The 27,031-nt window shown below is 59.2% G+C and overlaps 2 protein-coding genes across 3 annotated transcripts in view; both read left to right on the top strand.

Annotated features, from left to right (window-relative positions):
• Positions 1-27,031, top strand: part of LOC140402969 (semaphorin-6D-like) — a 1,151,034-nt gene that overhangs the window by 761,554 nt on the left and 362,449 nt on the right. The gene's annotated exons all lie outside the window — the stretch shown is intronic.
• Positions 2,109-24,243, top strand: LOC140402961 (AN1-type zinc finger protein 6-like). Its single transcript, XM_072490608.1, has 3 exons — positions 2,109-2,169; positions 8,702-8,818; positions 24,049-24,243. Exons 1-3 carry the CDS (start codon positions 2,121-2,123, stop codon positions 24,195-24,197), a joined length of 315 nt encoding a protein of 104 aa, XP_072346709.1. The 5' UTR covers positions 2,109-2,120; the 3' UTR covers positions 24,198-24,243.

Genomic DNA, 27,031 nt, shown 5'->3' with positions numbered 1-27,031 from the left:
CCGTGCCCCCGTCCGCCCAGCCATCAGCCGGCCATCTTGCGGGGCCAGTGGGAGGGGGGCGGGTGGGCTCGAGGGTCAGGGATGGAGGGCGGGGATGGGTACGGTTCGACGCGACCCCCTTCCTCGGGATTTACCCCCCCCCCCTCCCCCCCCCCCCCCCCCACTCCTCCTTATCCTCCACCGCTTCCCCCCCCCCCCCCGGGATCATTGCGACCCCACCTCGAGAACCGGGAAGGGGGGCCGGAGGCAGGCGGGACTGGAGGGTCGGCGGGGGGGGGGGGGGGGGGGGGGGTGGCGACCACGCGGAGGGTGCGGGAAGGCGGGACATCAACTCCGAAAGAGGCCGGTGCTACGGGCCTTGCCGACGGCTCGGGGGAAAAGGCGGGAAAGTGCAGGGACCGGCCGGGAGCTGTACCGGGAGATCTCCAGAGTAAAGTCCGTCGAGTTGGGTAAATGTCGGCACGGTTCAAGGATCCGATCGCGCGGGCAATGGGCCAGACGGCCTACTGTGCCCCATTGCGGGCCCCTTGAAAGATCCGACCCCCCCCCCCCCCCCCACTCTCATCCTGGCAAAGGTTCCCCCTTCCAGTGTTTCTCCGATTTCCCGCCCTCGGGAATGTTCCCCTTGAGCCTCCTCCCGCTGCCTGCCCAGGAGGCCCCGTCGCAGCCCCGACAAGCCGCTGCCTCGGAATAAAAATCCTCCTCGTTTTCCCCCTCCCTCACTCTGGTCCTTTCCCCAATTCTCCCCCGTCCGTGTGCCCCCCCCCCCCACCCCCCGTCCAGCTACCGACCCTCCTACGCGGCGGGAGACACCGTCTCCTCTGTTCCCTCCACCCACCCGTCATTTCGAAGGCCTCGATTAAATCTCCTCCCCCCCTTAACCCGCCTCCGCCCCAAGGAGAACAATCCCGGATTCGCCCTCTCTCTCTCTCCCGCGTGGAGCTGAAGCCTCTCTCCTGGATTGGTGGAGGGCGATGTTTTCGAGAGCTCAACGGGACCCTCAATCCATCCAGATGGACGTTCTGGGATTTATGTTCTGGCATTAAGCCGGTCAGACTGCCCCAAGAAATCGCTCTCAGTCCATCGAATATGTCACCTTTCTAGTGCGTACATTCAGGATGAAGGCCTTTGGGAGATTTCGAGGGACTTGCTCCACACTGCCACCCAGTGGCCGGAGCATACCACTACAGCGTGACTGTTGACATAGCAAGATTAAGTGGGCGACGTCGACACGAAAGCTGAGATTCCCTCCCCCCCCCCCCCCAATGCAACCCACGCCCGCCAACAGCACAAAGTAAGGTTTTTTTGGGACAGAGGACCTTGCGCTCGCCAGGTGAGCTCTTTATATTTTAACGGTTATATGCATTTCATGAACAGGAGCCACAGCGAGTAACACGCCTTCAGATCCAGCGCTAGTTCAGAGTACAGACGCCAGCCCGCAGGAATCGTCGCCCGTAGCTGACTCCTCCACCTCCTCATCGGGATCGGGCACCTCGGGAGAACACCAGGTATGGCTTTGGCGGCTTCGCAGCGGGGGAGTGAGGGGGGGGGGGTGAGGGGGGTGAGGGGGGGGGTTGCGGGGAAGGGGTGTCGAAGATACTTCCCCCCCCCCGCAATCCCTGCAAATGTTCCCCCTCCCAGTATTTCCCCATCCTTCCCCGATTGAAAGTTCCTCTTGAACCAGCTCCCCACCCCCCCCCCCCCCCCCCCGCCCCCATTGCAGGCAGCCCCTTCCCCACCACAACAACTCGCTGCGTTTAAATAAACCTCTCCTCATCTCCCCCCCCCCCCCCCCCCAACACCTCCCCGTCTGATTATTTCACCAATTCTCTCAATCTGTGTCGTCGTCCCCCCCCCCCCTCGAGTCACCCACCCTCCGGGCGATCTCCTTTTGCAGGGTTACCTTCTGGCATTGCTCCCATTGACACGGGGTCCTCGGGTGAGCGGAGGCTGCCCCGAGTGAAGCCGGAGACTTCTCTCTCTCTCACCGCCCCCCCCAGGTCACCCGGGAGCTGTGCCCTGGGCTCTGACCCAGGTTGCTCCCCCCCCGCCCCTCCGTGAGGCTTTTTAACCCCTTCTGTTCTTTCTCCCCCCCCCCCCCCTCCAGCCAAACGTCGCAGATGGCCACTTCGGAGAGTAAAAAGGCAGCAAAGGAGGAGACGTTGGAAGGTAAGAACCCCAGGGATTGGTCGGGTGTTGGCGGAGATTGTTAGCAAGAGCGGTCGGGATTGGTCGGGTGTTGGCGGAAGGTTGTCAGCAAGAGCAGTCGGGATTGGTCGGGTGTTGGCAGAGATTGTTAGTAAGAGCGCTCGGGATTGGTCGGATGTTGGCGGAGATTGTTTAGTAAGAGCAGTCGGGATTGGTCGGGTGTTGGCAGAGATTGTTAGTAAGGAGCAGTCGGGATTGGTCGGGTGTTGACGGAGATTGTTAGTAAGAGCGGTCGGGATTGGTCGGGTGTTGGCGGGGATTGTTAGTAAGAGCAATTGGGATTGGTCGGGTGTTGGCGGAGATTGTTAGCAAGAGCGCTCAGGATTGGTTGGGGTGTTGGCGGAGGTTGTGAGGATTAAGGGGGGTGATCTAATTGACTGGGCGTGGGGGAAGGCAGAGAAGGCTAAGGGGGAGGGTGGTTGCCATGATCACAGTTGAGATAACCGGACGGGAAGATCCCAGAATGGAACCTTGGCTCAAAAGCCGACAAGAAACAGAGTCAAAAGACTATTAATTAGTTTTAACAACAAGACAAAAAACATTATTCAACATTTTAAAAATTGGCTTATTATACAATAATCCCTCCTCCCTTTAGTTTACCAAATACGCATCTGTTTCAAGATTAACACGGGTTACAGCGGTCTCATTAACGCACAAAGTCCTATTGAAGCACACAAGGTGACTGTGGCCATATACACTCTCCACTCTGAACCCCAAGACTTCTCCTCAGAATACCCGCACCTGATGCCGGTGTTGTGAGGGTTTCCAAACTCCATTCCCCCAAAACACGCTTCCTCTCGTAATAGCGATGCTTTCCCTTCGGTGGGGGGGGGGGGGGTTGCATTCCGAAATCCAATCCGGGTTTTCCAAATGACACTATTAAACAAAGCTTCCGCTCTACTTTCAACAGTGAGTTGGGTCCAGGATTTCACGCCAACCCCTTTAGGATTTCTCTGACTTGACTGCTGTGCAAACTGTTCACAATTGCTTTAACCCTCGATTCCCAGATTGTACTAAAATGGCATCAAACCTTTCATCGACCTCTGAAGTCTGTTGCCCCACTTGAAACCTAGGGCATCACTCTCCGGGTTGGAGAATCGCCGGGGGCTGCCGAGAATCCCCCCCCCCCCCCGGCCGGGTGCCGAAGTCTCCGGTACCGGATATTCGGCGGGGGCGGGAATCGGGCCGCGCCGGTTGGCGGGCCCCCCCCGCTCGATTCTCCGTCCCGAATGGGCCGAAGTCCCGCCGGCGTGGATTTAAACCACCTTTTGAACGGTGGGGACAAGGCGGCGTGGGCGGGCTCCGGGGTCCTGGGGGGGGCGCGAGGCGATCTGACCCCGGGGGGTGCCCCCGCGGTGGCCTGGCCCGCGATCGGGGCCCACCGATCCGCGGGCGGGCCTGTGCCATGGGGGCACTCTTTCCCTTCCGCCTCCGCCACGGTCTCCACCATGGCGGAGGCGGAAGAGACTCCCTCCACTGCGCATGCGTGGGAAACTGTCAGCGGCCGCTGACGCTCCCGCGCATGCGCCGCCCGGGGATGTCATTTTCCGCGCCAGCTGGCGGGGCAACAAAGGCCGTTTCCGCCAGCTGGCGGGGCGGAAATTCCTCCGGCGTCGGCCTAGCCCCTCAATGTTGGGGCTCGGCCCCCAAAGATGCGGAGCATTCCGCACCTTTGGGTCGGCGCGATGCCCGTCTGATTGGGGCCGTTTTAGGCGCCAGTCGGCGGACATCGCGCCGTTTCGGGAGAATTTCGCCCCTAGTTCCTGCAATTGTCTCTTTAACTCAGAACATTTTGTTTTACTCTTTCTTGAATTCTTCTCAACAATACTTTGAACTACCTTGATTCTTTTAACTCCAGTCATCTTACATTCTTTCTGCCCTATCCATCTCCCCCCTGGCACAGTTGAGAGATGTTCCCTCCACAGTGTCCTGTCTCCAACTACAGTCAAATTCAGCTAAAACTACAACTTAAAATCTTGTTCTTTCCTTACAAGGGCCTCCAGTTTGCTATACAAGCCATGCTGGTTCTATTTATTCTCACGCTGTAACCCTCCCGAAGCACAACGGAGTCACAGTTGGAATTGAAACCAACCCCTGTACGTACACATACCTCGGTCCAGCATGAACCTAACTAAGTGGGCAAATAAATGGCGTATGCAGTAAAATGTGGATAAATCGCCCACTTTGGTGAAACGGGAAAGCACAGTATTATCTGAATGGCCATAAATTAGGAGAGGAGAATGTGCAACGAGACCTGGGTGTCCGCGTACACCAGTCGCTGAAGGTAAGCTGCAGGTGCAGCAGGCGGTAAAGAAGGCAAATGGTACGTTGGCCTTCATAGCGAGAGGATTCGAGTACAGGAGCAGGGATGTCTTGCTGCAATTGTACAGGGACTTGGTGAGGCCACACCTGGAGTATTGTGGGCAGTTTTGGTCTCCTTCTCTGAGGAAGGATGTTCTTGCTCTGGAGGGAGTGCAGCGAGGGTTTACCAGACTGATTCCTGGGATGGCGGGACTGACGTACGAGGAGAGATTGAGTGGGTTAGGATTGTTCTCGCTGGAGTTCAGAAGAATGAGGGCGGGGGGGGGGGGAATCTCATAGAACCCGATACAATTCTAACGGGACTGGACAGGGTAGATGCAGGAAGGATGTTCCCGATGGTGGGGGGTGCCCAGAACCAGGGGCTCACAGCCTGAGGATACGGGGCAGACCATTTCGGACAGAGATGGGGGGGACATTTCTTCACCCAGTGAGTTGTCGGCCTGTGGAATTCGTCACCACGGGAAGTAGTTGAGGCCAAAACGTTGATGGTTTCGAGAAGCAGTTCGATACAGCACTTGGGGGCGAAGGGGATCGGGAAAGCGGGATTAGGCTATTCAGTTGGAGGATCGACCATGATCGTTTAGAATGGCGGAGCAGGCTCGAAGGGCCGAATGGCCTCCTGTTCCTATTTTCTACGTTTCACTGTACTGCCGTCGAGCGGGGAGGCCCCAGGGTTTGATTTTCTGGCCCGCTGAGCTGCCCTGATTGCTGGTACTGGCATCGAAGCCGCTGCCACCATGTTGTGTTGGAGATTTGCCCTCACCCGCCGCTGCCCCCTGCAGCGCGAGAGGCCGACCTGACAGCGCGGAAAACCTGCTTTTTTGTTGAAATTCAGAGTGCCCCATTCTTTTTTCCAATTACGGGGACAATTTAGCGTGGCCAATCCACCTAACCCGCACATCTTTGGGTTGTGGGGGCGAAACCCACGCAGACACAGGGAGAATGTGCAAACTCCACACGGACAGTGACCCAGAGCCGGGATCGAACCCAGGACCTTGGCGCCGTGAGGCAGCAGTGCTAACCACTGCGTCACCGTGTTGCCCTACATTGGATTCCTGACCGATAATTCCAACAGTGTCTGAACTTTTCATAGAATGCCAACAGTGCAGAAGGAGGCCATTCGGCCCATTGAGTCTGCACTGACCCTCTGAAAGAACAGCCTACCTAACCCCCCTGCACTATCTCCGTAACCCCCCTAACCTGCACATCTTTGGACACTAAGGGGCAATTTAGCGTGGCCAATCCACCTAACCTGCACATCTTTGGACACTAAGGGACAATTTAGCACGGCCAATCCACCTAACCTGCACATCTTTGGTCACTAAGGGACAATTTAGTACGGCCAATCCACCTAACCTGCACATCTTTGGACACAAAGGGGCAATTTAGCACGGCCAATCCACCTAACCTGCACATCTTTGGACACTAAGGGACAATTTAGCACGGCCAATCCACCTAACCTGCACACCTTTGGACACTAAGGGACAATTTAGCATGGCCAATCCACCCAACCTGCACATCTTTGGACACTAAGGGACAATTTTGCACGGCCAATCCACCTAACCTGCACATCTTTGGACACTAAGGGACAATTTAGCACGGCCAATCCACCTAACCTGCACATCTTTGGACACTAAGGGGCAATTTAGCACGGCCAATCCAACTAACCTGCACATCTTTGGACACCAAGGGACAATTTAGCACGGCCAATCCACCTAACCTGCACATCTTTGGACACTAAGGGACAATTTTGCACGGCCAATCCACCCAACCTGCACATCTTTGGACACTAAGGGACAATTTAGCATGGCCAATCCACCCAACCTGCACATCTTTGGACACTAAGGGACAATTTTGCACGGCCAATCCACCTAACCTGCACATCTTTGGACACTAAGGGACAATTTAGCATGGCCAATCCACCTAACCTGCACATCTTTGGACACTAAGGGGCAATTTAGCACGGCCAATCCACCTAACCTGCACATCTTTGGACACCAAGGGACAATTTAGCACGGCCAATCCACGTAACCTGCACATCTTTGGACACTAAGGGACAATTTTGCACGGCCAATCCACCCAACCTGCACATCTTTGGACACTAAGGGACAATTTAGCATGGCCAATCCACCTAACCTGCACATCTTTGGACACTAAGGGACAATTTAGCACGGCCAATCCACCTAACCTGCACACCTTTGGACACTAAGGGACAATTTAGCATGGCCAATCCACCCAACCTGCACATCTTTGGACACTAAGGGACAATTTTGCACGGCCAATCCACCTAACCTGCACATCTTTGGACACTAAGGGACAATTTAGCACGGCCAATCCACCTAACCTGCACATCTTTGGACACTAAGGGGCAATTTAGCACGGCCAATCCAACTAACCTGCACATCTTTGGACACCAAGGGACAATTTAGCACGGCCAATCCACCTAACCTGCACATCTTTGGACACTAAGGGACAATTTTGCACGGCCAATCCACCCAACCTGCACATCTTTGGACACTAAGGGACAATTTAGCATGGCCAATCCACCCAACCTGCACATCTTTGGACACTAAGGGACAATTTTGCACGGCCAATCCACCTAACCTGCACATCTTTGGACACTAAGGGACAATTTAGCATGGCCAATCCACCTAACCTGCACATCTTTGGACACTAAGGGGCAATTTAGCACGGCCAATCCACCTAACCTGCACATCTTTGGACACCAAGGGACAATTTAGCACGGCCAATCCACGTAACCTGCACATCTTTGGACACTAAGGGACAATTTTGCACGGCCAATCCACCCAACCTGCACATCTTTGGACACTAAGGGACAATTTAGCATGGCCAATCCACCCAACCTGCACATCTTTGGACACTAAGGGACAATTTGGCACGGCCAATCCACCTAACCCGCACATCTTTGGACTGTGGGAGGAAACCGGAGCTCCCGGAGGAAACCCACGCACACACAGGGAGAACGTGCAGACTCCGCTCTTGGCCCTGTCAAAAGTTTCGACATTTCGATAAGATCTTGTCTTGTTCCTCTGCACTCCAGTCAATAGAGGCCGAGCCGAGCCACTCTCTCCTCGTAATGACAATCCCACCTTCCCAGGAAGCCCCTGGTGAACCTTCGCCTCGCTCCCTCTATAAGTATATATCTCTTCTCAGATAAGGAGACCATAACCACACACGATACTCCAGACGCCTCCCAGCGCCAGGGACCCGGGTTCGATTCTGGCCTCGCGTGACTGTCTGTGCCAAGTTCTCCCCATGTCTGCGTGGGTTTCCTCCGGGTGCTCCGGTTTCCTCCCACAGTCCAAAGATGTGCGGGTTGGGTAGATTGGCCGTGCTAAATTGTCCCTTAGTGTCCAAAGATGTGCAGGTTAGGTGGATTGGCCGTGCTAAATTGTCCCTTAGTGTCCAAAGATGTGCAGGTTAGGTGGAGTGGCCGTGCTAAATTGTCCCTTAGTGTCCAAAGATGTGCAGGTTGGGTGGATTGGCCGTGCTAAATTGTCCCTTTGTGTCCAAAGATGTACAGGTTAGGTGGATTGGCCGTGCTAAATTGTCCCTCAGTGTCCAAAGATGTGCAGGTTAGGAGGATTGGCCGTGCTAAATTGTCCCTTAGTGTCCAAAGATGTGCAGGTTAGGTGGATTGGCCGTGCTAAATTGCCCCTTAGTGTCCAAAGATGTGCAGGTTAGGTGGATTGGCCGAGCTAAATTGCCCCTTAGTGTCCAAAGATGTGCCTGTTAGGTGGATTGGCCGTGTTAAATTGTCCCTTAGCAGGTGGATTGGCAAGTGGGCTCAGATTGGTCGAGGCATCGCCATGGGGAATGCACCAGAGAATGGCTGGCAGGAACGCTGCCTGGAGGTGTTCCCTCTGCTGACAGAGCAGTGGGCTCCGTGCACAAATATATGGAGCTCCTAGATCCTTCCATTCCAGGTGCTGGAAAGGGATGGTTCGATCCGAAATCGGGTGCTCGGTTCCGGACATGAGTCCTGGTTCAGCCATTTTGTTTTTGGCCGTGGGGGCAGTCGGAGGAAGCTAGAGGTCTCCCCATGTCCCCCTCTGATTCACCATCCTTTGGCCAACTTTTCCCCCCACTCGGCAGGCCCTCCCCCCTCACAATTCTGCCTCATTTCTGTCTTCCCCCCCCCCTCTTCCAGCTTCTCCGTCAACAGCGGATGATCCTCAGGGGTCTCAGGAAGACTCGGAAAAATCCCCGGACAAGAACAAGAAACGGAATCGGTGTTTTCTGTGCAAGAAGAAAGTGGGACTAACGGGTGAGAGAAGAGGCAGGAGCTCGGTGGGGATGTCTTCCGCTCTGTGGGAGGGTCAGTACTGAGGGAGCACCGCACTGTGCGGGGGGTCAGTACTGAGGGAGCGCCGCACTGTGGGGGGGGGTCAGTACTGAGGGAGTGCCGCACTGTGGGAGGGTCAGTACTGAGGGAGTGCCGCACTGTGGGAGGGTCAGTACTGAGGGAGTGCCGCACTGTCAGAGAGTCAGTACTGAGGGAGCTCCGCACTGTGGGAGGGTCAGTACTGAGGGAGCGCCGCACTGTGGGAGGGTCAGTACTCAGGGAGCGCCGCACTGTCAGAGACTCAGTACTGAGGGAGTGCCGCTCTGTGGGAGGGTCAGTACTGAGGGAGCTCCGCACTGTGGGAGGGTCAGTACTGAGGGAGCGCCGCACTGTGGGAGGGTCAGTACTGAGGGAGCGCCGCACTGTCAGAGAGTCAGTACTGAGGGAGTGCCGCTCTGTGGGAGGGTCAGTACTGAGGGAGCGCCGCACTGTGGGAGGGTCAGTACTGAGGGAGCACCGCACTGTACGGGGGGTCAGTACTGAGGGAGCGCCGCACTGTGAGAGGGTCGGTACTGAGGGAGCGCCGCACTGTCGGAGAGTCAGTACTGAGGGAGCGCCGCACTGTGGGAGGGCCAGTTCTGAGGGAGTGCCGCACTGTGCGAGGGTCAGGACTGAGGGAGTGCCGCACTGTCAGAGGGTCAGTACTGAGGGAGTGCCGCACTGTCAGAGGGTCAGTACTGAGGGAGTGCCGCACTGTCAGAGGGTCAGTACTGAGGGAGCGCCGCACTGTGGGAGGGTCAGTACTGAGGGAGCACTGCACTGTCAGAGGGTCAGTTCTGAGGGAGCGCCGCACTGTCGGAGGGTCAGTTCTTAGGGAGCGCTGCACTGTGGGAGGGTCAGTACTGAGGGAGCACCGCACTGAGGGTCAGTACTGAGGGAGTGCTGCACTGTGGGAGGGTCAGTACTTAGGGAGCGCCGCACTGTCAGAGGGTCAGTTCTGAGGGAGTGCTGCACTGTGGGAGGGTCAGGACTGAGGGAGCACTGCACTGAGGGTCAGTACTGAGGGAGTGCTGCAGTGTGGGAGGGTCAGTACTTAGGGAGCGCCGCACTGTGGGAGGGTCAGTACTGAGGGAGTGCCGGACTGTCAGAGAGTGAGTACTGAGGGAGCGCTGCACTGTCACAGGGTCAGTACTGAGGGAGCGCCGCACTGTCAGAGGATAAGTACTGAGGGAGCGCTGCACTGTCACAGGGTCAGTACTGAGGGAGCGACGCACTGTGGCAGGGTCAGTACTGAGAGAGTGCCGCACTGTAGGAGGGTCAGTACTGAGGGAGCGCCGCACTGTCAAAAAATCAGAACTGAGGGAGCGCCGCACTGTCGGAGAGGCAGTAGTGAGGGCGCGCCGCACTGTCAGAGGGTCAGTACTGGGGGAGCGCCGCACTGTCAGAGGGTCAGTACTGAGGCAGCGCCGCGCTGTGGGAGGGTCAGTACTGAGGGAGCGCCGCACTGTCGGAGAGTCAGTAGTGAGGGAGCGCCGCACTGTCAGAGGGTCAGTACTGAGGGAGTGCCGCACTGTCGGAGGGTCAGTACTGTGGGAGCTCCGCACTGTCAGAGGGTCAGTACTGAGGAAGTGCCGCACTGTCAGAGGGTCAGTACTGGGGGAGCGCCGCACTGTCAGAGGGTCAGTACTGAGGGAGCGTCGCACTGTCAGAGGGTCAGTACTGAGGGAGCGCTGCACTGTCACAGGGTCAGTACTGAGGGAGCGACGCACTGTGGCAGGGTCAGTACTGAGAGAGTGCCGCACTGTGGGATGGTCAGTACTGAGGGAGCGCCGCACTGTGGGAGGGTCAGTAGTGAGGGAGTGCCGCACTGTGGGAGGGTCAGTACTGAGGGAGTGCCGCAGTGTCAGAGGGTCAGTACTGAGGGAGCGCCGCACTGTCAGAGGGTCAGTACTGAGGGAGTGCCGCACTGTGGGAGGGTCATTACTGAGGGAGCGCCGCACTGTCGGAGGGTCAGTGCTGAGGGAGCGCCGCACTGTCAGAGGGTCAGTACTGAGGGAGTGCTGCACTGTGCGAAGGTCAGTACTGAGGGAGCACTGCACTGTCAGAGGGTCAGTTCTGAGGGAGTGCTGCACTGTGGGAGGGTCAGTTCTGAGGGAGCGCCGCACTGTCAGAGGGTCAGTACTGAGGGAGCACCGCACTGTGGGAGGGTCAGTACTGAGGGAATGCTGCACTGTGGGAGGGTCAGTACTGAGGGAGCACCGCACTGTGGGAGGGTCAGTACTGAGGGAGCACCGCACTGAGGGTCAGTACTGAGGGAGTGCTGCACTGTGGGAGGGTCAGTACGTAGGGAGCGCCGCACTGTCAGAGGGTCAGTTCTGAGGGAGTGCTGCACTGTGGGAGGGTCAGTACTTAGGGAGCGCCGCACTGTGGGAGGGTCAGTACTGAGGGATTGCCGGACTGTCAGAGAGTGAGTACTGAGGGAGCACCGCACTGTCGGAGGGTCAGTACTGAGGGAGTGCCGCACTGTCGGAGAGTCAGTAGTGAGGGAGCGCCGCACTGTCGGAGGGTCAGTACTGAGGGAGTGCTGCACTGTCAGAGGGTCAGTACTGGGGGAGCGCCGCACTGTCAGAGGGTCAGTACTGAGGCAGCGCCGCACTGTGAGAGGGTCAGTACTGAGGGAGCGCCGCACTGTCAGAGGGTCAGTACTGGGGGAGCGCCGCACTGTCAGAGGGTCAGTACTGAGGCAGCGCCGCACTGTGGGAGAGTCAGTACTGAGGGAGCGCCGCATTGTCGGAGAGTCAGTAGTGAGGGAGCGCCGCACTGTGGGAGGGTCAGTACTGAGGGAGCGCCGCACTGTCAGAGGGTCAGTACTGAGGGAGCGCTGCACTGTCACAGGGTCAGTACTGACGGAGCGAAGCACTGTGGCAGGGTCAGTACTGAGAGAGTGCCGCACTGTGGGATGGTCAGTACTGAGGGAGCGCCGCACTGTCGGAGAGTCAGTACTGAGGGAGCGCCGCACTGTGCGAGAGTCAGTACTGAGGGAGCGCCGCACTGTCGGAGGGTCAGTACTGAGGGAGCGCCGCACTGTCAGAGGGTCAGTACTGAGGGAGTCCTGCAGTGTCAGAGGGTCAGTACTGAGGGAGTGCTGCACTGTGGGAGGGTCAGTACTGAGGGAGCACTGCACTGTCAGAGGGTCAGTTCTGAGGGAGCGCCGCACTGTGGGAGGGTCAGTACTGAGGGAGCACCGCACTGAGGGTCAGTACTGAGGGAGTGCTGCACTGTGGGAGGGTCAGTACTTAGGGAGCGCCGCACTGTCAGAGGGTCAGTACTGAGGGAGTGCTGCACTGTCGGAGGGTCAGTACTGGGGGAGCCCCCCACTGTCAGAGGGTCAGTACTGAGGGAGTGCCGCACTGTCGGAGGGTCAGTACTGAGGGAGCGCCGCACTGTCAGAGGGTCAGTACTGAGGGAGTACCGCACTGTGGGAGGGTCAGTGCTGAGGGAGCGCCGCACTGTGGGAGGGTCAGTACTGGGAGCGCCGGACTGTGGGAGGGTCAGTACTGAGGAAGTGCCGCACTGTCAGAGGGTCAGTGCTGAGGGTGTGCTGCACTGTCGGAGGGTCAGTACTGAGGGAGCCCCGCACTGTTGGAGGGTCAGTACTGAGGGAGCGCTGTACTGTTGGAGGGTCAGTACTGAGGGAGCCCCGCACTGTTGGAGGGTCAGTACTGAGGGAGCGCCGCACTGTCAGAGGGTCAGTATTGAGGGAGCTCGCACTGTCGGAGGGTCAGTACTGAGGGAGTGCCGCACTGTCAGAGGGTCAGTACTGAGGGAGTGCCGCACTGTGGGAGTGTCAGTACTGAGGGAGCGCTGCACTGTCAGAAGGTCAGTACTGAGGGAGCGCCGCACTGTGCGAGGGTCAGTACTGAGGGAGTGCCGCACTGTGGGAGGGTCAGGACTGAGGGAGCGCTGCACTGTCAGTGGGTCTGTACTGAGGGAGCGCCGCACTGTGGGAGGGTCAGTACTGACGGAGCGCGCACTGTGGGAGCGTCAGTACTGAGGGAGCGCCGCACTGTCGGAGTGTCAGTACTTTTTAAAAATAAATTTAGAGTACCCAATTCATTTTTGACCAATTAAGGGGCAATTTAGCGTGGCCAATCCACCTACCCTGCACATCTTTTTGGTTGTGGGGTCGAAACCCACGCAGACACGGGGAGAATGTGCAAACTCCACACGGACAGTGACCCAGAGTCGGGATCGAACCTGGGACCTCGACGCCGTGAGGCAGCAGTGCTAACCCACTGCGCCACCGTGCTGCTCTGGAGGGTCAGTACTGAAAGAGCGCCGCACTGTCGGAGGGACAGCATAGAGGGAGCGCCGCACTGTGGGAGGGTCAGTACTGAGGGAGCTCCGCACTGTGGGAGGGTCAGTACTGAGAGAGCGCCGCACTGTGGGAGGGTCAGTACTGAGGGAGTGCTGCACTGTCGGAGGGTCAGCATAGAGGGAGCGCCGCACTGTGGGAGGGTCAGCATAGAGGGAGCGCCGCACTGTGGGAGGGTCAGTACTGAGGGAGCTCCGCACTGTGGGAGGGTCAGTACTTAGGGAGCGCCGCACTGTCAGAGGGTCAGGACTGAGGGAGTGCTGCACTGTGGGAGGGTCAGTACTGAGGGAGCACTGCACTGTCAGAGGGTCAGTTCTGAGGGAGAGCCGCACTGTCGGAGGGTCAGTTCTTAGGGAGCGCCGCACTGTGGGAGGGTCAGTACTGAGGGAGCACCGCACTGTCAGAGGGTCAGTTCTGAGGGAGCGCCGCACTGCTGGAGGGTTAGTACTGAGGGAGCGCCGCACTGTGGGAGGTTCAGTACTGAGGGAGTGCCGCACTGTCAGAGGGTCAGTACTGAGGGAGCGCTGCACTGTTGGAGGGTCAGTACTGAGGGAGCACTGCACTGTCACAGGGTCAGTACTGAGGGAGCGCCGCACTGTCAGAGGGTCAGTACTGAGGGAGCGCTGCACTGTCACAGGGTCAGTACTGAGGGAGTGCCGCACTGTCGGAGAGTCAGTACTGAGGGAGTGCCGCACTATCGGAGGGTCAGTACTGAGGGAGTGCCGCACTGTCGGAGGGTCAGTACTGAGGGAGTGCCGCACTGTCGGAGAGTCAGTACTGAGGGAGCACTGCACTGTCACAGGGTCAGTACTGAGGGAGCACTGCACTGTCACAGGGTCAGTACTGAGGGAGCACCGCACTGTCGGAGGGTCACTTATGAGGGAGCACTGCACTATCACGGGCAGTACTGAGGGAGCGCCGCACTTTCAGAGGATCAGTACTGGGGGAGCGCCGCACTGTGGGAGGGTCAGTGCTGAGGGAGCACCGCACTGTGGGAGGGTCAGTACTGAGGGAGCGCCGCACTGTCTGAGGGTCTGTACTGAGAGAGCGCCGCACTGTCAGAGGGTCAGTACTGAGGGAGCGCAACACTGTGGGTGGGTCAGTACTGAGGGAGCGCTGCACTGTCGGAGAGTCAGTAGTGAGGGAGCTCCGCACTGTCAGAGAGTCAGTACTGAGGGAGTGCCTCACTGTGGGAGGGTCAGTACTGAGGGAGCTCCGCACTGTCAGAGGGTCAGTACTGAGGGAGTGCCGCACTGTGGGAGGGTCAGTACTGAGGGAGCGCCGCACTGTCAGAGGGTCAGTACTGAGGGAGCGCCGCACTGTGGGAGGGGCAGTACTGAGGGAGCGCCGCATTGTCGGAGGGTCAGTACTGAGGGAGCCCCGCACTATCAGAGGGTCAGTACTGAGGGAGCGCCGCACTGTCGGAGGGTCAGTACTGAGGGAGCCCCGCACTATCAGAGGGTCAGTACTGAGGGAGCGCCGCACTGTGGGAGGGTCAGTACTGAGGGAGCGCCGCACTGTCCGAGGGTCAGTACTGAGGGAGCGCCGCACTGTCAGAGGGTCAGGACTGAGGGAGCGCCGCACTGTCGGAGGGTCAGTACTTTTTAAAAATAAATTTAGAGTACCCAATTCATTTTTGACCAATTAAGGGGCAATTTAGCGTGGCCAATCCACCTACCCTGCACATCTTTTTGGTTGTGGGGTCGAAACCCACGCAGACATGGACAGAATGTGCAAACTCCACACGGACAGTGACCCAGAGTCGGGATCGAACCTGGGACCTCGACGCCGTGAGGCAGCAGTGCTAACCCACTGCGCCACCGTGCTGCTCTGGAGGGTCAGTACTGAAGGAGCGCCGCACTGTCGGAGGGACAGTACTGAGGGAGCGCCGCACTGTCAGAGGGTCAGTACTGAGGGAGTGCTGCAGTGTCAGAGGGTCAGTACTGAGGGAGTGCTGCACTGTGGGAGGGTCAGTACTGAGGGAGCACTGCACTGTCAGAGGGTCAGTTCTGAGGGAGCGCCGCACTGTGGGAGGGTCAGTACTGAGGGAGCGCCGCACTGTCAGAGGGTCAGTACTGAGAGAGCGCCGCACGGTTGGAGGGTCAGCATAGAGGGAGCGCCGCACTGTGGGAGGGTCAGTACTGAGGGAGCTCCGCACTGTGGGAGGGTCAGTACTTAGGGAGCGCCGCTCTGTCAGTGGGTCAGGACTGAGGGAGCACTGCACTGTCAGAGGGTCAGTTCTGAGGGAGAGCCGCACTGTGGGAGTATCAGTACTGAGGGAGCGCCGCACTGTGGGAGGTTCAGTACTGAGGGAGTGCCGCACTGTCAGAGGGTCAGTACTGAGGGGGCGCTGCACTGTTGGAGGGTCAGTACTGAGGGAGCACTGCACTGTCACAGGGTCAGTACTGAGGGAGCGCCGCACTGTCAGAGGGTCAGTACTGAGGGAGCGCTGCACTGTCACAGGGTCAGTACTGAGGGAGCTCCGCACTGTGGGAGGGTCAGTACTGAGAGAGCGCCGCACTGTGGGAGGGTCAGTACTGAGGGAGTGCCGCACTATCGGAGGGTCAGTACTGAGGGAGTGCCGCACTGTCGGAGGGTCAGTACTGAGGGAGTGCCGCACTGTCGGAGAGTCAGTACTGAGGGAGCACTGCACTGTCACAGGGTCAGTACTGAGGGAGCACTGCACTGTCACAGGGTCAGTGCTGAGGGAGCGCCGCACTGTCAGAAAATCAGTACTGAGGGAGCACCGCACTGTCGGAGGGTCAGTTATGAGGGAGCACTGCACTATCACGGGCAGTACTGAGGGAGCGCAGCACTTTCAGAGGGTCAGTACTGGGGGAGCGCCGCACTGTGGGAGGGTCAGTGCTGAGGGAGCACCGCACTGTGGGAGGGTCAGTACTGAGGGAGCGCCGCACTGTCTGAGGGTCAGTACTGAGAGAGCGCCGCACTGTCAGAGGGTCAGTACTGAGGGAGCGCCACACTGTGGGAGGGTCAGTACTGAGGGAGCGCCACACTGTGGGAGGGTCAGTACTGAGGGAGCGCTGCACTGTCGGAGAGTCAGTAGTGAGGGAGCGCCGCACTGTCAGAGGGTCAGTACTGAGGGAGTGCCGCACTGTCGGAGGGTCAGTACTGAGGGAGATCCACACTGTCAGAGGGTCAGTACTGAGGGAGTGCCTCACTGTGGGAGGGTCAGTACTGAGGGAGCTCCGCACTGTCAGAGGGTCAGTACTGAGGGAGTGCCGCACTGTGGGAGGGTCAGTACTGAGGGAGCGCCGCACTGTCAGAGGGTCAGTACTGAGGGAGCCCCGCACTATCAGAGGGTCAGTACTGAGGGAGTGCCGCACTGTGGGAGGGTCAGTACTGAGGGAGCGCCGCATTGTCAGAGGGTCAGTACTGAGCGAGCGCCGCACTGTGGGAAGTCAGTACTGAGGGAGTGCCGCACTGTGGGATGGTCAGTGCTGAGGGAGCGCCGCACTGTGGGAGGGTCAGTACTGAGGGAGTGCCGCACTGTGGGAGGGTCAGTACTGAGGGAGCGCCGCACTGTGGGAGGGTCAGTACTGAGGGAGCGTCGCACTGTCAGAGGGTCAGTACTGAGGGAGCGTCGCACTGTCAGAGGGTCAGTACTGAGGGAGCGTCGCACTGTCAGAGGGTCAGTACTGAGGGAGCGTCGCACTGTCGGAGGGTCAGTACTGAGGGAGCGTCGCACTGTCAGAGGGTCAGTACTGAGGGAGCGTCGCACTGTCGGAGGGTCAGTACTGAGGGAGCGTCGCACTGTCAGAGGGTCAGTGCTGAGGGAGCGTCGCACTGTCAGAGGGTCAGTACTGAGGGAGCGCCGCACTGTGGGAGGGTCAGTGCTGAGGGAGCGCCGCACTGTCGGAGGGTCAGTACTGAGGGAGTGCCGCAGTGTCAGAGGGTCAGTACTGAGGCAGCCCCGCACTGTCAGAGGGTCAGTAATGAGTGTAGCGCACAATGACTTACGCGAGATGAGAAGCGATGAAGTCTATCGAGGCTTTATTAAGCGAGACTTGTTCCCCAGCAGCTCAGTAACAGAATGAGGCTGTTCTTGCTTTCTTGGAGTCACGCGGATTCCACGAGTCGAGCGGGCGGTCTGGTCATCCTCGTCGATCGCTCAGCCCCGGTGGTGGTGCAGGTGCTGGCTCGGGCGCTGTCGTCTCCGGGAGCGTTTCGCTCTTTGTTCCTGTTTTACTCCAGGGCGGGCACGGGAGGAGGACCGATCCCCCCGGGAAGGGGGCGGTCGTGGGGTGCGCCGGTGGCAGGGAGGGGGTGATCGGTGTCGGGGGGGTGTGTGTGTTTCCGGCGGGCGCCAGGTCCCGCAGGGAGACCGTGTCCTGTCGGATGTCGGGGTACGCCACGTAGGCGTATTGAGGGTTTGCGTGGAGAAGGTGAACCCTCTCGACCAACGGGTCCGACTTGTGTGCCCGCACATGTTTCCGGAGCAAGATGGGTCCTGGGGCCGCCAGCCAGGTCGGCAGCGACGTTCCGGAGGAGGACTTCCTGGGGAAGACAAGGAGGCGCTCATGAGGCGTTTGGTTAGTGGTGGTACACAGCAGCGACCGGATGGAGTGGAGAGCGTCCGGGAGGACCTCCTGCCACCGGGAAACTGGGAGATCTCTGGACCGTAGGGCCAGTAGGACGGTCTTCCAGACCGTGCCGTTCTCCCTCTCTACTTGCCCGTTCCCCCGGGGGTTGTAGCTGATCGTCCTGCTTGAAGCTATACCCTTGCTGAGCAGGAACTGACGCAGCTCGTCACTCATGAAGGAGGACCCCCTGTCGCTATGGATGTACGCGGGGAAACCGAACAGTGTAAAGATAGTGCTGAGGGCTTTAATGACTGTGGCCGCTGTCATGTCGGGGCAGGGGATGGCGAAGGGGAAATGGGAGTACTCGTCCACCACGTTCAGGAAGTATGCGTTGCGGTCGGTGGAGGGGAGGGGCCCTTTTAAATCCAAACTGAGGCGTTCAAAGGGACGGGAAGCCTTGATCAGGTGCGCACTATCCGGCCTGAAAAAGTGCGGTTTGCACTCCGCGCAGATGTGGCAGTTCCTGGTGACTGTACGGACCTCCTCAACAGTGTTGCGGGACTTTACGAAATGGTAGAATCGAGTGACCCCCGGGTGGCAGAGGTCCTCGTGGAGGGTTTGGAGACGGTCTATTTGTGCGTTGGCACATGTGCCGCGGGATAGGGCATCGGACGGCTCGTTCAGCTTTCCGGGACGGTACAAGATCTCATAGTTAAAGGTGGAGAGCTCGATCCTCCACCGCAAGATCTTGTCATTCTTAATTTTGCCCGGCTGTGCATTATCGAACATGAAGGCTACCGACCGTTGGTCCGTGAGGAGAGTGAATCTCCTGCCAGCCAGGTAATGCCTCCAATTTCGCACAGCTTCCACTGTGGCTTGGGCTTCCTTTTCCACTGAGGAGTGGTGGATTCCTGAGGCGTGGAGGGTTCGGGAGAAAAAGGCCACGGGCCTGCCCGCTTGGTTAAGGGTGGCCGTCAGAGCTACATCGGATGCGTCGCTCTCGACCTGGAAGGGGAGGGACTCGTCGATGGCGCGCATCGTGGCCTTTGCGATATCCGCTTTGATGCGGTTGAAGGCCTGGCAAGCCTCTGTCGACAGGGGGAAGGTAGTGGACTGTATTAACGGGCGGGCCTTGTCTGCGTACTGGGGAACCCACTGGGCGTAATATGAAAAGAAGCCCAGGCAACGTTTCAGGGCTTTGGAGCAGTGGGGGAGGGGAAATTCCATAAGGGGGCGCATGCAAACAAACAAAGAACAAAGAAACGTACAGCACAGGAACAGGCCCTTCGGCCCTCCAAGCCCGTGCCGACCATGCTGCCCGACTAAACTACAATCTTCTACACTTCCTGGGTCCGTATCCCTCTATTCCCATCCTATTCATGTATTTGTCAAGATGCCCCTTAGATGTCACCATCGTCCCTGCTTCCACTACCCCCTCCGGCAGCGAGTTCCAGGCACCCACTACCCTCTGTGTAAAAAACTTGCCTCGTACATCTACTCTAAACCTTGCCCCTCGCACCTTAAACCTATGCCCCCTAGTAATTGACCCCTCTACCCCGGGGAAAAGCCTCTGACTATCCACTCTGTCTATGCCCCTCATAATTTTGTAGACCTCTATCAGGTCTCCCCTCAACCTCCTTCGTTCCAGTGAGAACAAACCGAGTTTATTCAACCGCTCCTCATAGCTAATGCCCTCCATACCAGGCAACATTCTGGTAAATCTCTTCTGCACCCTCTCTAAAGCCTCCACATCCTTCTGGTAGTGTGGCGACCAGAATTGAACACTATACTCCAAGTGTGGCCGAACTAAGATTCTATACAGCTGCAACATGACTTGCCAATTCTTATACTCAATGCCCCGGCCAATGAAGGCAAGCATGCCGTATGCCTTCTTGACTACCTTCTCCACCTGTGTTGCACCTTTCAGTGACCTGTGGACCTGTACTCCTAGATCTCATTGACTTTCAAATGCGTTCGGGGTCGGGGCCTATCACTCCATTGCACACTACGTATCCCAGGATGGCCAAACGGTTTGTGCTAAAAACGCATTTTTCCTCGTTATATGTGAGGTTCAGGGCGTTTCTGGAGGAATTTTTGGAGGTTGGCGTCGTGGTCCTGCTGATCGTGGCCGCAGATGGTTACGTTGTTGAGATACGGGAACGTGGCCTGCAACCCGTGTTGGTCAACCATTCGGTCCATCTCCCGTTGGAAGACCGAGACTCGGTTTGTGACGCCAAATGGGACCCTGAGGAAATGGTAGAGCCGCCCTTCTGCCTCGAAGGCCGTGTACTTGCGGTCACCTGGGCGGATGGGGAGCTGGTGGTAGGCGGACTTGAGGTCCACGGTGGAAAAGACCTTGTACTGTGCAATCCGATTGACCATGTCGGATATGCGGGGGAGAGGGTACGCATCGAGCTGCGTGTACCTATTGATGGTCTGACTGTAGTCTACGACCATCCTCTGCTTCTCCCCGGTCTTTACTACTACCACCTGGGCTCTCCAGGGACTATTGCTGGCCTGGATTATGCCTTCCTTCAGCAACCGCTGGACTTCAGACCAGATAAACGTCCGGTCCTGGGCGCTGTACCGTCTGCTCCTAGTGGCGACGGGTTTGCAATCCGGGGTGAGGTTCGCAAACTAGGAGGGTTGCGAGGCCGCAGATAGTGAGTGGGGGTATTGGGCCGCCGAATTGGAATGTTAGGCTCTGCAGGTTACACTGGAAATCTAATCTCAGTAATGTGGGCGCGCAGAGTTGGGGAAGGACGTAGAGCCTGTAGTTCTTAAACTCCCTCCCTTGCACCGTTAGGTTCGCGATGCAGAACCCTTTGATCTCTACGGAATGGGAACCTGCAGCTAGGGAAATCTTTTGAGCACTTGGATGGGTGGACAGAAAACAGCGTCTTACCGTATCTGGGTGAATAAAACTTTCCGTGTTCCCGGAGTCGATCAAGCATGGCGTCTCGTATCCGTTGACCAGCACCGCTGTTGTCGTCGTTTGGAGCGTCCGGGGCCGCGATTGGTCCAGTGTCACCGAAGCTAGTCGTGGCAGTAGTGTTGCGGCGTTTTCTTCAGACCCCGTGGAGCCGTCTATGCTGGTGTCCTTTGTTGTCAACCAAGATGTCCATGAATCGCACGTGGTCGGGGGTGGACAAAATGGCCGCCCCCATGAATCGCACGTGGCTGGAGGGTCACAAGATGGCGGCGCTCATCCTCCCCTTGTGGTGTCCAGGACCCAAAATGGGTCGCACTTGGGACGCTGGGGGAGGGTTGGGGGTGTTTGGGATGTGTTGTCCTCGCTCTTCCCCGGGGATTGCGGCGACCCCCCGGGACCGGCACACTGCCGCGTAACGGCCCTTTTTGCCTCAGCTTTTACAAGTAGCTGCGCGGGCCGGGCAGCGCTGCCGGGGGTGTTTCGCATGCCCACAAAAGTAGCAACGGGCCCCCCCGGGATGGTCTGGCGTTCTAATCGCGCAAGCTTGCAGGGGGAGGGGGGTGGGGGGTGCCGGGGAGTCGGTCGCAACGGGGGTCCACGGAGCCCAAGGGGCTGCCGCGCGGTCGGGGCCGTAGGCGCGGGCGTTTTGGGAGGCCACATCAAGGGAGGCCGCAAGGGCCCGTGCCTCTGAGAGTCCTAGCGACTCTCTTTCTAAAAGTCTCTGACGAATTTGGGGAGAGTTCATACCTGCCACGAATGCGTCTCTGATTAGCAGGTCCGTGTGCTCGATTGCGCTCACCGACGGGCAGTTGCAGTTTCGTCCCAAAATCAGCAGCCGCTGTAGAATTCGTCGAGCGATTCTCTGGGGATTTGCCGTCTCGTCGCGAGTTGGTGGCGTGCGTAGACCTGGTTTACGGGCCGAATGTAGATGCCCTTCAGCAACGTGAGCGCCGTCGGGAAATCCTCTGCGTCTTCTATAAGCGAGTAAATCTCCGGGCCTACCCTCGAATGCAGGACCTGCATTTTCTGCTCTTCCGTGGTCCGGCCGGGGGCCGTTCGAAGGTAATCTTCGAACCATGCTAGCCAGTGTTTAAACACGGCCGCCGAGTTTGCTGCATGGGGGCTGATCCGCAGGCACTCCGGGGCGATCCGGAGCTCCATAGTCTTTTAAGCTCGCTTAATAAATTGTAGCGCACAGTGACTTACGCGAGACGAGAAGCGATGAAGTCTATCGAGGCTTTATTAAGCGAGACTCGTTCCCCAGCAGCTCAGTAACAGATGAGGCTGCGGGGAGAACTCGAGCTCTGATACTCCGCCTTCAGGGCGGAGCCAGAAGTTGGCAGATCCAACCAGGACCCGGGACCTGTCAGCCAATAGCCTCTCGGCTTCACAGGTACCATATTACCCCTAATACATACCACCACACTGAGGGAACGCCGCACTGTCAGAGAGTCAGTGCTGAGGGAGCGCCGCACTGTGGGAGGGTCAGTACTGAGGGAGTGCCGCACTGTGGGAGGGTCCAGTACTGAGGGAGTGCCACACTGTCAGAGAGTCAGTACTGAGGGGAGCGCCGCACTGTGGGAGGGTCAGTACTGAGGGAACGCCGCACTGTCAGAGAGTCAGTGCTGAGGGGAGCGCCGCACTGTGGGAGGGTCAGTACTGAGGGAGCGCCGCACTGTGGGGAGGGTCAGTACTGAGGGAGTGCCGCACTGTGGGAGGGTCCAGTACTGAGGGAGTGCCGCACTGTCAGAGGGTCAGTACTGAGGGAGCCCCGCACTGTGGGAGGGTCAGTACTGAGGGAGTGCCGCACTGTCAGAGGGTCAGTACTGAGGGAGTGCTGCACTGTCAGAGGGTCAGTACTGAGGGAGCGCCGCACTGTGGGAGGGTCAGTACTGAGGGAGCGCCGCACTGTGGGAGGGTCAGTACTGAGGGAGTGCCGCACTGTGGGAGGGTCAGTACTGAGGGAGCTCCGCACTGTGGGAGGGTCAGTACTGAGGGAGTGCCGCGCTGTGGGAGGGTCAGTGCTGAGGGAGTGCCGCACTGTGGAGGGTCAGTACTGAGGGAGCACCGCACTGTGGGAGGGTCAGTACTGAGGGAGTGCCGCACTGTGGGAGGGGTCAGTACTGAGGGAGTGCCGCACTGTGGGAGGGTCAGTACTGAGGGAGCGCCGCACTGAGGGAGGGTCAGTACTGAGGGAGTGCCGCACTGTCAGAGGGTCAGTACTGAGGGAGCGCCGCACTGTCGGAGGGGTCCAATACTGAGGGAGCGCCGGCACTGTGGGAGGGTCAGTACTGAGGGAGCGCCGCACTGTGGCAGGGTCAGTGCTGAGGGAGCGCCGCACTGTGGGAGGGTCAGTACTGAGGGAGCGCCGCACTGTCAGAGGGGTCAGTACTGAGGGAGTGCCGCACTGTGGGAGGGTCAGTACTGATGGACTGCCGCACTGTGGGAGGGTCAGTACTGAGGGAGTGCCGCACTGTGGGAGGGTCAGTACTGAGGGAGCGCCGCACTGTCGGAGGGTCCAGTACTGAGGGAACACCGCACTGTGGGAGGGTCAGTACTGAGGGAGTGCCGCACTGTGGGAGGGTCAGTACTGAGGGAGCGCCGCACTGTGGGAGGGTCAGTACTGAGGGAGCGTCGCACTGTGGGAGGGTCAGTACTGAGGGAGCGCCGCACTGTCAGAGAGTCAGTACTGAGGGAGCGCCGCACTGTGGGAGGGTCAGTACTGAGGGAGTGCCGCACTGTCAGAGGGGTCAGTACTGAGGGAGTGCCGCACTGTGGGAGGGTCAGTACTGAGGGAGCGCCGCACTGTCAGAGAGTCAGTACTGAGGGAGCGCCGCACTGTCGGAGGGTCAGTACTGAGGGATGTGCCGCACTGTCAGAGGGTCAGTACTGAGGGAGTGCCGCACTGTGGGAGGGTCAGTTACTTGGGGAGCTCCGCACTGTCAGAGGGTCAGTACTGAGGGAGTGCCGCACTGTCAGAGGGTCAGTACTGAGGGAGTGCCGCACTGTGGGAGGGTCAGTACTTGGGGAGCTCCGCACTGTCAGAGGGTCAGTACTGGAGGGAGTGCCGCACTGACAGAGGGTCAGTACTGAGGGAGTGCCGCACTGTCAGAGGGTCAGTACTGAGGGAGGCGCCGCACTGTCAGAGGGTCAGTACTGAGGGAGCGCCGCACTGTGGGAAGGGTCAGTACTGAGGGAGTGCCGTACTGTGGGAGGGTCAGTACTGAGGGAGCGCCGCACTGTGGGAGGGTCAGTACTGAGGGAGCGCCGCACTGTGGGAGGGTCAGTACTGAGGGAGCGCTGACGGAAGCCCACGCGGGGGAGCTGAGTTATCTTGACGCCGCCTGTTCTCTCCCCCCCGCAGGGTTCGAATGCCGATGTAGGCATCTCTACTGCTCGGTGCACCGATACTCGGACATGCACGACTGTCGGTTCGACTACAAAGCTGACGCGGCGGAAAAGCTGCGGAAAGAAAATCCCATGGTCGTCGGGGAAAAGCTGCAGAAGATTTAGAGGGAGGAAGGAGTATTTGGGGAGCGGGAAGGGGGCGGTGGGGTGGGGTGGGGGGGGGGGGGGGGGAGGGGGAGGGAGGGGGGCGAACGGAACGCAAAAGTCTGGGAATAAACCCTGATTCTGCACGAGTCGACCGAATCAATATTATCTAAACGTTCGCTTTCCTTTCTCATTTTTTGTTTCTTGTTTGGTTTGGGGTTCCAATTTCTTTCCCCCCCCCCCCGGCATTTTAACAGACAAGGATTTTTAAAGTTTTGAGACGCCGGAGGGAGGGAGGGGTTGAGGAGAGGCGGGGGTGGTGACCGGGACTGATCGGTTGGACACTGGGCCAGGGGGGAAATAAATCTCCTCCTGTTGTGATTTTGTTGGGGACATTGTGAATCAGAATTGACTCTGCGAAGCTGCATTTTATTCCCACTCTCACCCCCCCCACCCCTCGCTATCAGCTGGGCGTGCCCCCCCCCCCTCCCGCGTCTCTCCCCCCTTGTCGGATGCTCGTGGGGGGCTCGCACATCCGCTGTCTCACTGCGTTCCACCTCATTATGGTTAGAATACTGGATGATTCTCGCCGTCTCGCTCTCTTTCCTCAGTCCCCCGCCCCCTCCCCCCCCCCCCCCCCCCCGTGTTTTCTCAAGTAATTTTCTTTACACATGTTCTGTGTGTGTGTGACTCTCTCTCTCTCTGTCTGGGTGTGTGTCTCTGTCTCTCCTTCTCTTTCTGTCTGTCTCTCTCTGTCTGTCTGTCTCCCTCTGTCTTTCTCTCTCTCTCTCTGTCCGTCTCTCTCCATCTGTCTGTCTTTCTCCCTCTCTCTCTCTGTCTCTGTCTTTGTCCCTCGCTCTCTGTCTGTCTGTCTCTCTCTCGCTCTCTCTGTCTGTCTGTGTGTCTCCCTCTCTCTGTTCCTCTCTCTGTTCCTATCAGTCTATCTCTCTGTCCTTTTCTCTCTGTCTCTCCCTCTCTCTTGTACTCTCTCTCTCTCTGTCTGTCTCTCTCTCTGTCTCTGTCTCTCTCTCTCTGTCTCTCTCTCTCTCTGTCTCCCTTTCTCTGCCGCTCCCTCTGTCTCTGTCTGTCTCTCTCTCTCTGCCTCTCTCTCTCCAGTCCCTGGTCTCTCTCTCTCTCGCTGTCTCTCTCTCTGTCTCTCTCTCTCTCTCTGTCTCTCTCTCTCTCTCTGTCTCTCTCTCTGTCTGTCTCTCTCTCTCTGTCTCTCTCAATGTCTCTCTCTCTCTCCGTCTCTCTCTCTGTCTCTCTCTCTTCTCTGTCTCTCTCAATGTCTCTCTTTCTCTGCCCTCTCCCTCTGTCTCTCTCTCTGCCCTCTCTCTCTGTCTCTCTTTCTCTATCTCTGTCTCTCTCTCTCTGTCTCTGTCTCTCTCTCTCTCTCTCTCTCTCCCCACAATGGCGCTCGTTCAGAGCGGGACCAGGGTTCACTGTCCCTGGGCGCCCCTCCCCCACGTTGGTGGCAAGGCAGGCGGGGGTGGGGGTCACTTTTGCAATGGGGGAATTGGCGTGGGCCCCAGGCTGGAAGCCGTTTGTGACGGCCCTCAATCCCAGGTACTTTCCTTTTGGCATCTGTGATCGAACGCAGGCGGGCGGATAGGGAAAAGGGGGGGGTCGGGGTCTGCCCCAGCCTCTCAGGGGGGAGGGTCTGCCCCAGCCTCTCAGGGGGGGAGGGTCTGCCCCAGCCTCTCATGGGAGGGGGGGGGGGAGGGGTCTGCCCCCAGCCTCTCAGGGGGGGAGGGGTCTGCCCTCAGCCTCTCAGGGGAGGGGGGAGTCTGCCCCAGCCTCTCGGGGGGGAGGGGTCTGCCCCAGCCTCTCAGGGGGGGAGGGTCTTGCCCCAGCCTCTCAGGGGGGGAGGGTCTGCCCCCAGCCTCTCATGGGAGGGGGGGGGAGGGGTCTGCCCCCAGCCTCTCAGGGGGGAGGGGTCTGCCTCAGCCTCTCAGGGGAGGGGGGGGTCTGCCCCAGCCTCTCGGGGGGGAGGGGGTCTGCCCCAGCCTCTCAGGGGGGGGAGGGTCCTGCCCCAGGCCTCTCAGGGGGGGAGGGGGGGGTCCTGCCCCCAGCCTCTCAGGGGGGGAGGGTCTGCCTCAGCCTCTCAGGGGAGGGGGGGTCTGCCCCAGCCTCTCAGGGGGGGAGGGGTCTGCCTCAGCCTCTCAGGGGGGGAGGGTCTGCCCCAGCCTCTCAGGGGGGGAGGGTCTGCCCCCAGCCTCTCATGGGGGGGGGGGAGGGGTCTGCCCCCAGCCTCTCAGGGGGGGAGGGGTCTGCCTCAGCCTCTCAGGGGAGGGGGGGGGTCTGCCCCAGCCTCTCGGGGGGGAGGGGTCTGCCCCAGCCTCTCAGGGGGGGAGGGTCTGCCCCAGCCTCTCAGGGGGGGAGGGTCTGCCTCAGCCTCTCAGGGGGGGAGGGTCTGCCCCAGCCCTCTCAGGGGGGGGAGGGTCTGCCCCAGCCTCGTCAGGGGGGGAGGGTCTGCCACAGCCCTCTCAGGGGGGGAGGGTCTGCCCCAGCCTCTCAGGGGGGGGGGAGGGGTCTTGCCCCCAGCCCCTCTTCAGGGGGGGGAGGGATCTGCCCCAGCCTCTCAGGGGAGGGGGGGTTGCCCAGCCTCTCAGGGGGGGGGGGGAGGGTCTGCCCCAGCCTCTCAGGGGGGAGGGTCTGCCCAGCCTCTCAGGGGGGGGAGGGGGCTCTGCCCCAGCCTCATCAGGGGGGGGGGAGGGGGAGAGGGTCTGCCCCCAGCCTCTCGGGGGGGGAGGGTCCTGCCCCAGCCTCTCAGGGGGGAGGGTCTGCCCCAGCCCTCTCAGGGGGGGGGGGAGGGTCCTGCCCCAGCCTCTCAGGGGGGGGGGGGGGAGGGTAGT

Source organism: Scyliorhinus torazame, chromosome 26 (assembly GCF_047496885.1).
Source record: "Scyliorhinus torazame isolate Kashiwa2021f chromosome 26, sScyTor2.1, whole genome shotgun sequence".
In the NCBI taxonomy this organism is placed as follows: Eukaryota; Metazoa; Chordata; class Chondrichthyes; order Carcharhiniformes; family Scyliorhinidae; genus Scyliorhinus; species Scyliorhinus torazame.
The sequence above is the reverse complement of the archived record's forward strand: the minus strand, read 5'-3'. Positions and strand labels throughout refer to the sequence as shown.

Excerpts from the sequence above, each read along its gene's own strand:
- LOC140402961 (XM_072490608.1), top strand. The coding sequence starts at position 2,121 with ATGGCCACTTCGGAGAGTAAAAAGGCAGCAAAGGAGGAGACGTTGGAA. Across the intron at positions 2,170-8,701 it reads AAAGGAGGAGACGTTGGAAG|CTTCTCCGTCAACAGCGGAT; the intron begins GTAAGAACCCCA and ends CCCCTCTTCCAG. Across the intron at positions 8,819-24,048 it reads GAAGAAAGTGGGACTAACGG|GGTTCGAATGCCGATGTAGG; the intron begins GTGAGAGAAGAG and ends TCCCCCCCGCAG.